The 14609-nt window shown below is 37.7% G+C and overlaps 1 protein-coding gene and 1 non-coding gene across 2 annotated transcripts in view; both read left to right on the forward strand.

Moving 5' to 3' along the window:
* Positions 1-1236: 1236 nt before the first annotated feature.
* rabgef1 (RAB guanine nucleotide exchange factor (GEF) 1) overlaps positions 1237-14609 on the forward strand; it is a 15677-nt gene continuing 2304 nt past the window's right edge. The window contains exons 1-8 of the mRNA XM_062046565.1: positions 1237-1388; positions 1802-1981; positions 4029-4225; positions 6226-6398; positions 6463-6544; positions 6598-6730; positions 6814-6905; positions 13889-14145. Of these exons, the coding sequence (XP_061902549.1) occupies positions 1803-1981; positions 4029-4225; positions 6226-6398; positions 6463-6544; positions 6598-6730; positions 6814-6905; positions 13889-14145 (1113 nt within the window). The 5' untranslated portion in view covers positions 1237-1388; position 1802. The remainder of the gene's footprint in view (positions 1389-1801; positions 1982-4028; positions 4226-6225; positions 6399-6462; positions 6545-6597; positions 6731-6813; positions 6906-13888; positions 14146-14609) is intronic.
* Positions 1648-1719, forward strand: trnaw-cca (transfer RNA tryptophan (anticodon CCA)). The gene has a single exon. It is a non-coding gene; the product is annotated as a tRNA-Trp (tRNA).

The following is a 14609-nucleotide window of genomic DNA, read 5'->3' on the forward strand; positions in this document are numbered from 1 at the left end:
CGTTTGTTTGCGCAGCCAGAATGACGTCAGCTCTGCTGGTCGACCATTGGCAGCAACACCAATGCAGCTAAAAACACTGTCTGTTTGTTTTCTTACTGCTATTATTGTGTCAATGCCCAAGTATTCACACACTCACTCATCTCACCTTCAACAATCAAATATTATATACAAATATAACATAACATAATAATACAATATATCAGTATATATTATATACTGTATATACAATATGTAAATATTACATATATTTTATATTGCTACTATAGTACATATTTAGTCTACTTTATACCTGCTTTATCCTTTCCAACCTTACCATTTCCATCCTTTGTAACTGAGCAACAGCAACAACAGTGCAATACATTTTAAAGGTGCAATATACACATCACACCTTTCATATAATCGACAGTATTACCGTTTTTCTACATTTTTTAAATTTATTTTCATAACATGGTCACTACTGCCTAGTTTCTCTTGTTATATTCTTATTTTTACTGTTACATATTTGTTCTTATTGTTACTTTTGATTTGTAATTCTTATTGTTACATTTTCTATTTTATTTCCATTTATACCTCCATTATTTACTTTTTAAATTATACTTCAATTCTGTACAATGCTGCTGGAATTTTTATTTTCCTGAGGGAACTCTCCTGAAGGAATTAATAAAGTACTATCTATCTATTTATCTATCTATGGCAATTGGGATTTTTTTATATATTGTATATATTATATAGAAATATAATATAATATAATATATCAGTATACATTATGTACTGTATATATAATATGTAAATATTACATATATGTTATATTTTATATTGCTATTATGGTAAAAAAAAATTGTCTACTTTATACCTGCATTATCCTTTCCATCCTTTGTAACTGAGCTACTGTGTGGAACAATTTCTCTTGTGGATCAATAAAGTTTGTCTAAGTCAAAGTCTAAGTTAAAAATGTTTTCCAGTTCAAGTTTATTCTAGTTCTTAGCCCCTCTGTTCTAAAAACCTTGCGCCGCCCCTGGTTATCGGCAATTTTTAACAGCAAAAAACAAACACAAACACCCTCGGCTGTTTCCGCCAATCACGTGACCTCGGTCCGAAGTCCCGAGCGTGCGGATCAAGCCTTCTCGTATAAAAGACGAATATGCACCCATTAAAATAAACACAATGGGAAATATTGCGCTATGTTCGACATTTATCAATAAATCATGGTCATTTTTTATATAGCGTAGTCAGTTAAATATCTCATTATCACCACTTCCGGTTATTCTCGAGGGATACTCGTCGTGACCGCGGCCAAAGTTCACCGCCATCGGAAAATAAAGGAGAGGATAGAGAGGATATATATATATTTATGTTTACACTTCTGACATCAGTGAAAAACAAAAGAGGTGAGGACTTCAAAGATGGCTATTAGTGCACGCTTGCAATAGCAGGCTACGGCTAACCCGTGTCCTGTCGTTAGCATCCTAGCTAACGTTAGCTTAAACGTTATCGTTTACAAATCCCGCCAAAATGAGAGAGAATTGGACATTAGGCGCTCCATTGTGGCTGCGATGACGTTAAAGAAATGCGAGTGTTTATTGATATTTGAACACCCGCGGAAATGAACAGTAAATGTCTATGAAATACTACCGACGTATTGTATCTGACTCTGTGGCGCAACGGTAGCGCGTCTGACTCCAGATCAGAAGGTTGCGTGTTCAAATCACGTCAGGGTCAATGTTTTTATTTTGTTTTTTTTTTTATAAGGGAAAAATATTTTAACGTATAATATCTTTTGAATTCCCCATCTTTGTGTCAGTATGAGTCAGAAGACGGAGCGCCGCGGCATCCATGTGGACCAGTCGGAGCTGCTGTGCAAAAAGGGATGCGGTTACTACGGAAACGCCGCCTGGCAGGGCCTGTGCTCCAAGTGTTGGAGGGAGGAGTACCATCGGGTTCGGCAAAAGCAGATCCAGGACGACTGGGCCCTCGCTGAAAAGTAAGCACTAACTTTGTCCACTGGAGGCATACCTGCTGGAACATTCCACGATGCAGGGGACTCTTTTTCCAGGCATAGGACCCCTATAGTGACGGAGGGAGGGAGTGGGGACTTACAGAATACATCCCAAAGATACCTTGTTATTGTGCGATACTAAGATATTCAAAGAATACAGTATAGCACCGCTAATCGCTAGTTTGAAACTTGAGGGCTAATAGCTAGCTGTCTCAAATGTGAAGGTTATTGTAAAAAATACGGCATAATAATGATTTCATCATGTTTCAATGAATAACCTGCAGGTTACAGAGAGGAGGGTGGCCATGTCACTGGCATTTATACAACAATGTTAAGAAGAAACATACAAATCTAACCCAGCAAATATTTGACGTTCCCTTGCAATACTTCTGCGGACCCCCTGTTAAAGACCTCTGCTCTAAAGGTATAATTCATTAAAAAAATACAACTTATATCCATCTATCATTAGTCACGTTTAATTACGAGGCAGGTGTGGACTAATAGCAATAAATTGCGATGAAATAGTTGAACAGTCGTAGTAATTATTATAGTAATTAATTAGTATCAACACTTTTCTCTGTACATTGTGCTTTTTTGCTCTATTTTTCGCTTTTTGTTTGTTTATTTGATTTCTTTAATATGTCACAGGCTACTGAAAACAACTTTCGACATCCATGCACTAATATAATATAATATAATATATATGTGTATGTATATGTATATATACATACATACACACACACACACATATTCAATGTATGTGTGTATATACTGTATATCCATCATATATACACACACTAGTCTGTATATATATGTATATACATAAATATATACACATATATACATACTGTATATACAGATATATACACATATATGTATGTGTGTGTGTGTGTATGTATATATATATCCATCCATCCATTTTCTACCGCTTATTCCCTTCGGGGTCGCGGGGGGCGCTGGAGCCTATCTCATATATATATATATATATATATATATACAGTATATATATATATACACATACACGTGTATATACACGCACGCACTAGTTTGCATATACAGTATATACAGACTAGTATAGATACTGTATATACTGTACATATATACACTAGTGTATATATACACAGTAATATATATGTATATACATAAATATATACACATATATACATACTGTATATACAGGTATATACACATATATGTATGTGTGTATGTGTATATATATATATATATACATACATGTGTATATACACACACACTAGTTTGCATATCTATACAGACTAGTATAGATATATACATATATACACTAGTGTATATATACACATATATAGATGTGTGCGTGTATATATGTATATATACACACATATATGTATATGTATAACATATATAAATGTGTGTATATATATATATATATATATATATATATACATATATAACTATATATATATGATTATACAGTATATATAACTTTATATATACCGTGTATATATATATAAATAACTGTATATATATATGCATATACAGTATATATAACTTTATATATACCGTGTATATATATATAAATAACTGTATATATATATATATATATACACACACATTTATATATGTTATACATATACATATATGTGCGTATATATACATATATACACGCACACATCTATATATGTGTATATATACACTAGTGTATATATGTATATATCTATACTATATATATACATATATAACTATATATATATGCATATACAGTATATATAACTTTATATATACCGTATATATATATATAAATAACTGTATATATATATATATATATATATATATATATATATATATATATATATACATACATATAATGTATAACTGTACAGATGATCCCGCTGATGCCAACAGCCCGTCTATATCCACCTGCTGTTTGATTACTGATATATCATGTTTTTCTTCTGATGCATTGGATTTTCTATAACACCTTTTTCTGTTTAAGTGCAGTGTTGTCAACTTCATCATTCTCGCTAAGCCCTTAAAAACATGTCCCCTTCTTCAGGTTACAGCGGGAGGAGGAGGCGGCCGCGTACGCCAGCAGTCATGGCGGGCCAGCTCAGACCCAGTCCACGCCGCCCACAAACACCTCACTCGGACCCTTCTCCAAGTTTGAGGAGAAGAAGACCAACGAGAAGACACGGAAAGTGACGACGGTCAAGAAGTTCTTCAGCCCGTCGTCCCGCACCGCTCCCAAGAAAGGTACACCGGGAATATAAAGTCCAGTAAATCATCGAAGTATATTTTATGTTTCACATATTTTACTTTCAGCTGTGCATGAACGTTTTACAGCGCATGCAGAGCTGGATCAACATGCTGGTCACACTTTTTCTTCTGGAGTTCATTTTGAAAAACTACAAAACCCAAAACCAGTGAAGTTGGCACGTTGTGAAAATAGTAAATTAAACAGAATACAATGATTTGCAAATCCTTTTCAACTTATATTCAATTGAATAGACTGCAAAGACAAGATATTTAAGGTTCGAACTGAGAAACTTGTTTTTTTTTTTGCAAATAATCATTAACTTAGAATTTAATGGCAGCAACACGTGGCAAAAAAGTTGTCACAGGGGCATGTTCACCACTGTGTTACATGGCCTTTCCTTTTAACAACACTCTGTAAACGTTTGGGAACTGAGGAGACACATTTTTGAAGCTTTTCAGGTGGAATTCTTTCCCATTCTTGCTTGATGTACAGCTTAAGTTGTTCAATACTCCGGGGTCTCCGTTGTGGTATTTTAGGCTTCATAATGCGCCACACATTTTCAATGGGAGACATGTCTAGACTACAGGCAGGCCAGTCTAGTACCCAAACTCTTTTACTTGGCATTGTCTTGCTGAAATAAGCAGGGGCGTCCATGATAACGTTGCTTGGATGGCAACATATGTTGCTCCAAAAGCTGTATGTACCTTTCAGCATTAATGGTGCCTTCACAGATGTGTAAGTTACCCATGCCTTGGGCACTAATATACCCCCATACCATCACACATGCTGGCTTTTACACTTTGCACCTAGAACAATCTGGATGGTTCTTTTTCTCCTTGTTCCGGAGGACACGACGTCCACAGTTTCCAAAAGCAATTTGAAATGTGGACTCGTCAGACCACAGAACACTTTTCCACTTTGCATCAGTCCATTTTAGATGAGCTCGGGCCCAGCGAAGCCGGCGGCATTTCTGGGTGTTGTTGATAAATGGCTTTGGCTTTGCATAGTAGAGTTTTAACTTGCACTTACAGATGTAGCAACCAACTGTAGTTACTGACAGTGGTTTTCTGAAGTGTTCCTGAGCCCATGTGGTGATATCCTTTACACACCGATGTCGCTTTTTGATGCAGTACCGCCTGAGGGATCGAATGTCCGTAATATCATCGCTTACGTGCAGTGATTTCTCCAGATTCTCTGAACCTTTTGATGATATTACGGACCGTAGATGGTGAAATCCCTAAATTCCTTGCAATGGCTGTTTGAGAAATGTTGTTCTTAAACTGTTCGACAATTTGCTCACGCGTTTGTTGACAAAGTGGTGACCCTCGCCCCATCCTTGTTTGTGAATGACTGACTGAGCATTTCACGGACGCTGCTTTCATACCCAATCATGGCACCCACCTGTTCCCAATTCGCCTGTTCACCTGTGGGATGTTCCAAATAAGTGTCTGATGAGCATTCCTCAACTTTCTCAGTCTTTTTTGCCACTTGTGCCAGCTTTTTTGAAACATGTTGCAGGCATCAAATTCCAAATGAGCTAATATTTGCAACAAATAACAACGTTTTCCAGACCGAACTTTTAAATATCTTGCCTTTGCAGTCCATTCAATTGAATGTGGGTTGAAAAGGATTAGCAAATCATTGTTTTCTGTTTTTATTTACCATTTACACAACGTGACGACGTCACTGGTTTGGGGTTTTGTACATCAGGAGGTCGCCTACAGCCACAGCCGTTAATGCTTATGTTGTTCAGCATCCACACCTATGGTATTCTTCACTAGGGCTTTGATCTACTTCCCTTAGCACATTTCTCAACCAATTAATACCGATGAAAGACCAACATTTTCAGCTCGTTGGGGACATTTCTTCAAAAATGCCCACGTTTCGCGCAAATTGACCGTTTCCTGCGACTATTCTCCCCTTTGAAATGAATCTATTTAAAGTTTTCCACTTTTTTTCTTAAAGCTAATTTCGCGTACAACTCGGTTCTATTCAGAATCTCCCGAGGTGAAGACGACAAGTCCCTCCATCAGCCGCCATGCTAGACTGGACTTGGACTCGGACCAGGTCTCCAGGGACTTTGGCGAGTTTTTGAGGAGCCTTCAGCGGCCGGGCCGAGAGATCCACAAACAGAGTCGGAGCTTCCTTGTCAGCATGTCCGGCAAGAAGGTGATTGCTTTGATGTAGTGGGACCTCACGTGGACCTCAAAGCTGTCCCTCGGATGTCTTCCAGGACCTGAATGCGGAAGAACTCTCAGAGTGTGTTCAGGACTTCTACCAGAACATGGCGGACCGCCTGACGAGTCACTTCAAAGGTGGGCGGTCTTTGTCAAAGATGAGTTGTTGTCCTCAACCTTGTCTTCTCCAGGTTCCTCCGAGGACGTGGAGCAGGTGATGGACCAGGTGGAAAAGTACATCATGTCTCATTTGTACAAAAGCGTTTTCTGCCCGGAGACCTCCGACGACGAGAACAAGGACCTGGCCATGCAGAACAGGATCAGGTTGGTGACGTCGGTCTTACGCCGTAATAACGTACGTTCACGCATAAAAAGCGTTATCTTGGCCTTGGCCTCGGTCTTTGCAGAGCTCTACACTGGGTCAACATCCACATGCTCTGTGTGCCCATGGACCAGGAAATACCACAAGTGTCTGACAACGTCCTCAAAGCCATAACAGGTCACTACATTATATCAGACAGTATTATATTACAGTCGTGGTCAAAAGTTTACAGGTAGGAATGGTGTTCCTGGGAACCTCCAAACATATTGCTCCTAAATTTGTCGGTTTTCTGACATGGACTTGTTTCTTCAGCATTGTCAACACGTTAGGACTTTGGGAAGGCCATTCTAAAACCTTCATTCTAGCCCAGGGGTGTCCAAACTTTTTCCACTGAGGGCCGCACACTGAAAAATCAAAGCAAGCGGGGGCCACGTTGATATTTTCTTATTTTAAAAACCAATACAATATATGTATAAAAAGTATACATTTAGGCCTCCACTCAGGCTTGATCCCGGGGACCCCAAAGGGTTTAGGTCAAGGGTCGGCAACCCAAAATGTTGAAAGAGCCATATTGGACCAAAAATACAAAAACAAATCTGTCTGGAGCCGCAAAAAATTAAAAGCCATATTACATGTGTCATGAGATATAAATGTAATTAAGAGGACTTAAAGGAAACTAAATGAGCTCAAATATAGCTACAAATGAGGCATAATGATGCAATATGTACATATCGCTAGCCTAAATAGCATGTTAGCATCGATTAGCTTGCAGTCATGCAGTGACCAAATATGTCTGATTAGCACTCCACACAAGTCAATAACATCAACAAAACTCACCTTTGTGCAGTCATGCTCGACGTTAAAAGCGTGGTGGACAAAATAAGACAGAAAAAGAAGTGGCATAAAACACGTCCTAGAAAGTCGGAGAAAGTTATACATGAAAACAAACTATGCGGTGAGTTCAAGGACCGCCAAAATGAGTAGGACAAAACGGCGCTCGCCAAATACTCGAATCAGTGAAGCATGTTTAATATAAACAGTGTGATTTATAACAATTAGGGAGGTTTGTGTCATGTTTGTCCTCCTACAGAAACCATACTAAAACATAAAAATAGATTTTTTTTTCCCCTAATCTTTTTCCATTCTTCATACATTTTTGAAAAATCTCCAGAGAGCCACTAGGGCGGCGCTAAAGAGCCGCATGGCGGCTCTAGAGCCGCGGGTTGCCGACCCCCGGTTTAGGTAAAAAAAATATAAAAAATGTGTCATTATTTAGTATTATTACTATTCAAAGTTTAAATCTCCAGATCAACATTAGGTCTATCTGTCAATATAATTTTATTTTTTTTAAGATTTAAGTTGTATGCCCTTTTTGTCAAAGAAAACCCTGTTTTTTATGGAAAAAACAAAACATTTTCCCCCAATAAAATTTTAAAGTGGAATATTTCAAATTATATAATAATTGGTAGGGATGTCCGATAATGGCTTTTTGCCGATATCCGATATTCCGATATTGTCCAACTCTGTAATTACCGATACCAATATCGATATCAACCGATATATGCAGTCGTGGAATTAACACATTATTATGCCTAATTTGGACAACCATGTATGGTGAAGATAAGGTACTTTTAAAAAATAAAAATAAAAATAAGATAACTAAATTAAAAACATTTTCTTGAATAAAAAAGAAAGTAAAACAATATAAAAACAGTTACATAGAAACTAGTAATGAATGAAAATGAGTAAAATTAACTGTTAAAGGTTAGTACTATTAGTGGACCAGCAGCACGCACAATCATGTGTGCTTACGGACTGTATCCCTTGCAGACTGTATTGATATATATTGATATATAATGTAGGAACCAGAATATTAATAACAGAAAGAAATGGGGGGAGGGAGGTTTTTTGGGTTGGTGCACTAATTATAAGTGTATTTTGTGTTTTTTATGTTGATTTAATAAAAAATAAAAAATAAAAACAACAAAAAAAACGATACAGATAATAAAAAAAATGATACAGATAATTTCCGATATTACATTTTAACGCATTTATCGGCCGATAATATCGGCAGGCCGATATTATCGGACATCCCTAATAATTGGAGCTCTTAACATAACTCATAACAACCTTGATTTTAATGTATTATTATTTTTTGAGCAATGACACTTAAAAAAAAAAAAAGTCCCACTAAAATGATTGGGGATCCAAAAGGGTCCTGCTCAGTAAAGTGTTAAAAATAAATTGTAATTTTTAAATTTTTTTTTAACACAATAGTCTGGAGATCAACTTCAGATCTATCCGTCAATTATAACTTTTATTGTTGTTTATGTTTCTTGTTTGTTCGTTTTAGGCCCTTCTTTAAAAATAAAAAAAACGTTGTTTTTTTATATGTCAAACACAAAATATGCAACACTTTCCCCCGAAAAATATTTCAAAGTGGAATATTTCATGTGACGTGATTGGAGCCTTGAATAGGTAGATGATTCATAATAACATTGTTTTTGATTCATTATTATTTTTTAGAGAAAGAAACAGCCTGCGTGGAAGCTTTGTGTTACTAGAGTCAACATTGCAACTTTCTCTTGTTACATTTCACCTGTTTGCTCTTTTATACCACTTTTTATGTTGTTTTTTGTTTTGTTTTTAATCGTATTTTTAGAATGTGCCGTGGGGCCGTCAAAAAATGACCTGCGGGCCGCACTTTGGACACCCCTGTTCTAGCCTGATTTAGCCATTCCTTTACCACTTTAGACGTGTGTTTGGGGGTTATTGTCCTGTTGGAACACCCAACTGCACCCAAGACCCAACCTCCGTCCGGGCTGAACACATTTAAGTCAGGACTTTGGGAAGGCCATTCTAAAATCTTAATTCTAGCCTGATTTAGCCATTCCTTTACCACTTTTGACATGTGTTTGGGGATCATTGTCCTGTTGGAACACCCAACTGCGCCAAAGACCCAACCTCCACAGAACTTTCCTCCAGAAGGTCTTATCTTTGTCCATGTGACGTCAGATGAAACTAAAATTGAGCTGTTTGGCCACAATACCCAGCAAATATGTTTGGAGGAGAAAAGGTGAGGCCTTTAATCCCAGGAACATCATGCCTACCGTCAAGCATGGTGGTGGCAGTATTATGTTCTGGGCCTGTTTTGCTGCCCAATGGAACTGGTGCTTTACAGAGAGTAAATGGGACAATGAAAATGGAGGATTAGCTCCAAATTCTTCAGGACGGGAGATGTGGGCGGGGGTAGCAGGGGGGTGTATATATTTTCAAGTATTTCTTATATATATATATATATATATATATATATATATATATATATATATATATATATATATATATATATATATATATATATATCCAAAGCCCTGTTGGATGACTCTGTTGCGAGTTGTTGTGATTACATGTACCATGTTTATGTGTGCCATGCTATGTGAGGTTTTTTTCCTCGGACTCAGTCTGGACCATTCCTGAGGGTCCAGCCTCAGACTGATATTTTTTTTACTTCCCCCCTTCCCCAATGTCACCTTTTTCCCACCTTTTTAAGGAGCGCCTAAGTGAGGCTGATCCGTTGGCGGTCCCGTCTTGTCTCCCTGTAACGTATGTCTGCTCTTAGCGGGATTGTGCCGAAAATGTAATTTCAGTTCTTATGTGTCTTGTACATGTAAGAATGGACAAATAAAGCTGATTGATATATATATATATATATATATATATATATATATATATATATATATATATATATATATATATATATATATATATATATATATATATATATATATATATATATATATATATATATATATATGTGTGTGTCTTAATTAGATTATCCCCCCCCCCCAAAAAAAAAAAAAGAAAAAAAAAAGAGGCCTGTTTCATGAGGGGTTTCCCTCAATCATCAGGAGATTTTAATAGAAGCATTCACACACCATGGTTTATATAGGGCACAGAACGGGTAGGTACAGGCAGGCGTAGGGGCGTGGTGATTGGCTCATGTGTTACCAAGTACATAATTCTTAATGTTAGCATGTTAACATTTTATGCTAGCATTTTAGCAAATGTAATTATTTTTAACATAATCATTGATTTCGTTACTTGGCGCCATCTTGGAGGTATGCTAGCTGTTTTCCTGTTAGCATGCTAAATGCTAATGTTTCATACTAGCGTTTTAGCAACTTTTGTACTTTTTAACTTAATAATCGTGGATTCCGTTGTTTTGTACCCTCTTGGAAGTATGCCAACATTTCTAACCATACCAACATTTGGCATTTTAAGATCTAATCACTCTAGTATCGCTCATTTACTGGTATTACCGTTAGTATTGACGCCACCAATTTATGGATCCGCCCATGTGCATCTTAGAAGTATGTTAGCTGTTCCCCTGTAGCATGCTAACGTTTTATGCTAGCATTTTTGTGAATTTCTTGATTTTTAACCTAATAATAATGGAATTTGTTTATTGGCGCCATCTTAAAAGGTATGTTATCGGTTTTCCTGCTAGCATGCTAAATGCTAATGTCACCATGCTAATGTTTTATACTAGCATTTTAGCAACTTTTGTACTTTTTAACTTAAAAATCATGCATTCTGTTGTTTCGTACCCTCTTGGAAGTATGCTAACCCGTCTAACCATACCAACATTTGGTATTTTTCAAGATTCATGCTCTATTTCGGTACAGCTTCTGCTCTTTGACTTCACCTTTTACCCCGTTTTTAACCTTTAAACTATTTTACCTTCAAAGCGTTTCTACATTCCACTATTATTATTATTATATTATGTTATACAGTATTATATTATGTTGTAATATATTAAACAGCATTATATCATGTTATGTTATAATCTATTATATAATACAGTATTATGTTATATTTCATTATCATCATTGTCTTGGTAATTGTGCTGCTGGTGATGCTGGTAATGGTGATAGTAATGGCTGTGGTAATGGTTGTGGTCCTGGTCCTGGTAATGGTCCTGGTTGAAAGGCTCGGAAGCTCAGAAGTGGACTTTATAGAATGTTCCAGCATGAAAGCAATTCAGTGTTAGGCTTGTGTAATACAACAAGTAAACACAAGAGGGCAGTGTTTCAGCATGTACACCAAAAGGACAACAATGGACTGTGATAATTTTTGTAAGTCATTATAAAGAGTTATTTACACTTAGAAGTAGTTATTTGCAAGCATAATAATGATTTATAAATAGTTATTTGCAGATCAAAGTAGTTATTTGCAGGTTTAAGTAGTTATTTGCAGTTCCAAGCAGTTATTTGCAGTTCCAAGTAGGTATTTGCAGTAATTTGAATTTCAAAGTAGTCATTTCAGTAATTTGAAGTTCCAAGTAGTTATTTGCAGTTCCAAGTAGTTATTTGCAGTAATTTGAAATTCAAAGTAGTTATTTGCAGTAATTTGAAGTTCCAAGTAGTTATTTGCAGTAATTTGAAGTTCCAAGTAGTTATTTGCAGTTCCAAGTAGTTATTTGCAGTTCCAAGTAGTTATTTGCAGTAATTTGAAATTCAAAGTAGTTATTTGCAGTAATTTGAAGTTCCAAGTAGTTATTTGCAGTTCCAAGTAGTTGTTTGCAGTTGCAAGTACAGTAGTACATGTCAAGTTGCGAGTACAGTAGTACATGTCAAGTTGCGAGTACAGTGAGTACATGTCAAGTTGCGAGTACAGTAGTACATGTGAAGTTGCGAGTACAGTAGTACATGTCAAGTTGCGAGTACAGTAGTACATGTCAAGTTGCGAGTACAGTAGTACAAGTACAGTAGTACATGTCAAGTTGCGAGTAGAGTAGTACATGTCAAGTTGCGAGTAGAGTAGTACATGTCAAGTTGCGAGTACAGTAGTACATGTCAAGTTGCGAGTACAGTAGTACATGTCAAGTTGCGAGTAGAGTAGTACATGTCAAGTTGCGAGTACAGTAGTACATGTCAAGTTGCGAGTACAGTAGTACATGTCAAGTTGCGAGTAGAGTAGTACATGTCAAGTTGCGAGTACAGTAGTACATGTCAAGTTGCGAGTACAGTAGTACATGTCAAGTTGCAAGTAGAGTAGTACATGTCAAGTTGCGAGTACAGTAGTACATGTCAAGTTGCGAGTACAGTAGTACATGTCAAGTTGCGAGTAGAGTAGTACATGTCAAGTTGCGAGTACAGTAGTACATGTCAAGTTGCGAGTACAGTAGTACATGTCAAGTTGCGAGTACAGTAGTACATGTCAAGTTGCGAGTAGAGTAGTACATGTCAAGTTGCGAGTAGAGTAGTACATGTCAAGTTGCAAGTACAGTAGTACATGTCAAGTTGCGAGTACAGTAGTACATGTCAAGTTGCGAGTACAGTAGTACATGTCAAGTTGCGAGTACAGTAGTACATGTCAAGTTGCGAGTAGAGTAGTACATGTCAAGTTGCGAGTACAGTAGTACATGTCAAGTTGCGAGTACAGTAGTACATGTCAAGTTGCAAGTAGAGTAGTACATGTCAAGTTGCGAGTACAGTAGTACATGTCAAGTTGCGAGTACAGTAGTACATGTCAAGTTGCGAGTAGAGTAGTACATGTCAAGTTGCAAGTACAGTAGTACATGTCAAGTTGCGAGTACAGTAGTACATGTCAAGTTGCGAGTAGAGTAGTACATGTCAAGTTGCAAGTACAGTAGTACATGTCAAGTTGCGAGTAGAGTAGTACATGTCAAGTTGCAAGTACAGTAGTACATGTCAAGTTGCGAGTAGAGTAGTACATGTCAAGTTGCAAGTACAGTAGTACATGTCAAGTTGCGAGTAGAGTAGTACATGTCAAGTTGCAAGTACAGTAGTACATGTCAAGTTGCGAGTAGAGTAGTACATGTCAAGTTGCAAGTACAGTAGTACATGTCAAGTTGCGAGTAGAGTAGTACATGTCAAGTTGCGAGTAGAGTAGTACATGTCAAGTTGCAAGTACAGTAGTACATGTCAAGTTGCGAGTAGAGTAGTACATGTCAAGTTGCAAGTACAGTAGTACATGTCAAGTTGCGAGTAGAGTAGTACATGTCAAGTTGCAAGTACAGTAGTACATGTCAAGTTGCGAGTAGAGTAGTACATGTCAAGTTGCGAGTACAGTAGTACGTGTCAAGTTGCGAGTGTCAAGTGTGCAGACTAGTGGAAGTAACATTCCTCTTGTGGCAGACATCATGGAGATGGACTCCAAGAAGGTTCCCAGGGACAAGCTGGCGTGCGTCACACGCTGCAGCAAGCACATCTTCGCCGCCATCAGGAGCACCAAAAGCGAGCCGGCGTCGGCGGACGACTTCCTGCCCGCCCTCATTTACGTGGTCCTGAAGGCCAACCCGCCCAGGCTGCAGTCCAACATCCAGTACATCACACGCTTCTGCAAGCCCAGCAGGCTGATGACGGGGGAGGATGGATACTACTTTACTAACCTGGTCTGCACTGTCACCATGGCAACCACATCAACACACATGATCACTGCAGCAAGTTGAATGCTGACTTCACCTCATGTAATATAGAAACATTGTACTTCACCACTAGGTGGCGCTCTGATAGACTTAATATCAGATTTATGTCAACAAACCAGATATAAAACTACAAAAATACGTTTTGTTGCGAGACCAGACCAGTCCAAGACTAGATCTGACCAGTCCAAGTCTGGATCAGACCAGTCCAAGTCTAAATCAGACCAGTCCAAGTCTAGATCTGACCAGTCCAAGTCTGGATCAGAGCAGTCCAAGACTAGATCAGACCAGTCCAAGTCTAAATCAGACCAGTCCAAGTCTAGATCTGACCAGTCCAAGTCTGGATCAGAGCAGTCCAAGACTAGATCTGACCAGTCCAAGTCTAGATCAGAGCAGTCCAAGTCTAGATCTGACCAGTCCAAGTCTGGATCAGA

Source organism: Entelurus aequoreus, linkage group LG05 (assembly GCF_033978785.1).
Source record: "Entelurus aequoreus isolate RoL-2023_Sb linkage group LG05, RoL_Eaeq_v1.1, whole genome shotgun sequence".
NCBI lineage: Eukaryota > Metazoa > Chordata > Actinopteri > Syngnathiformes > Syngnathidae > Entelurus > Entelurus aequoreus.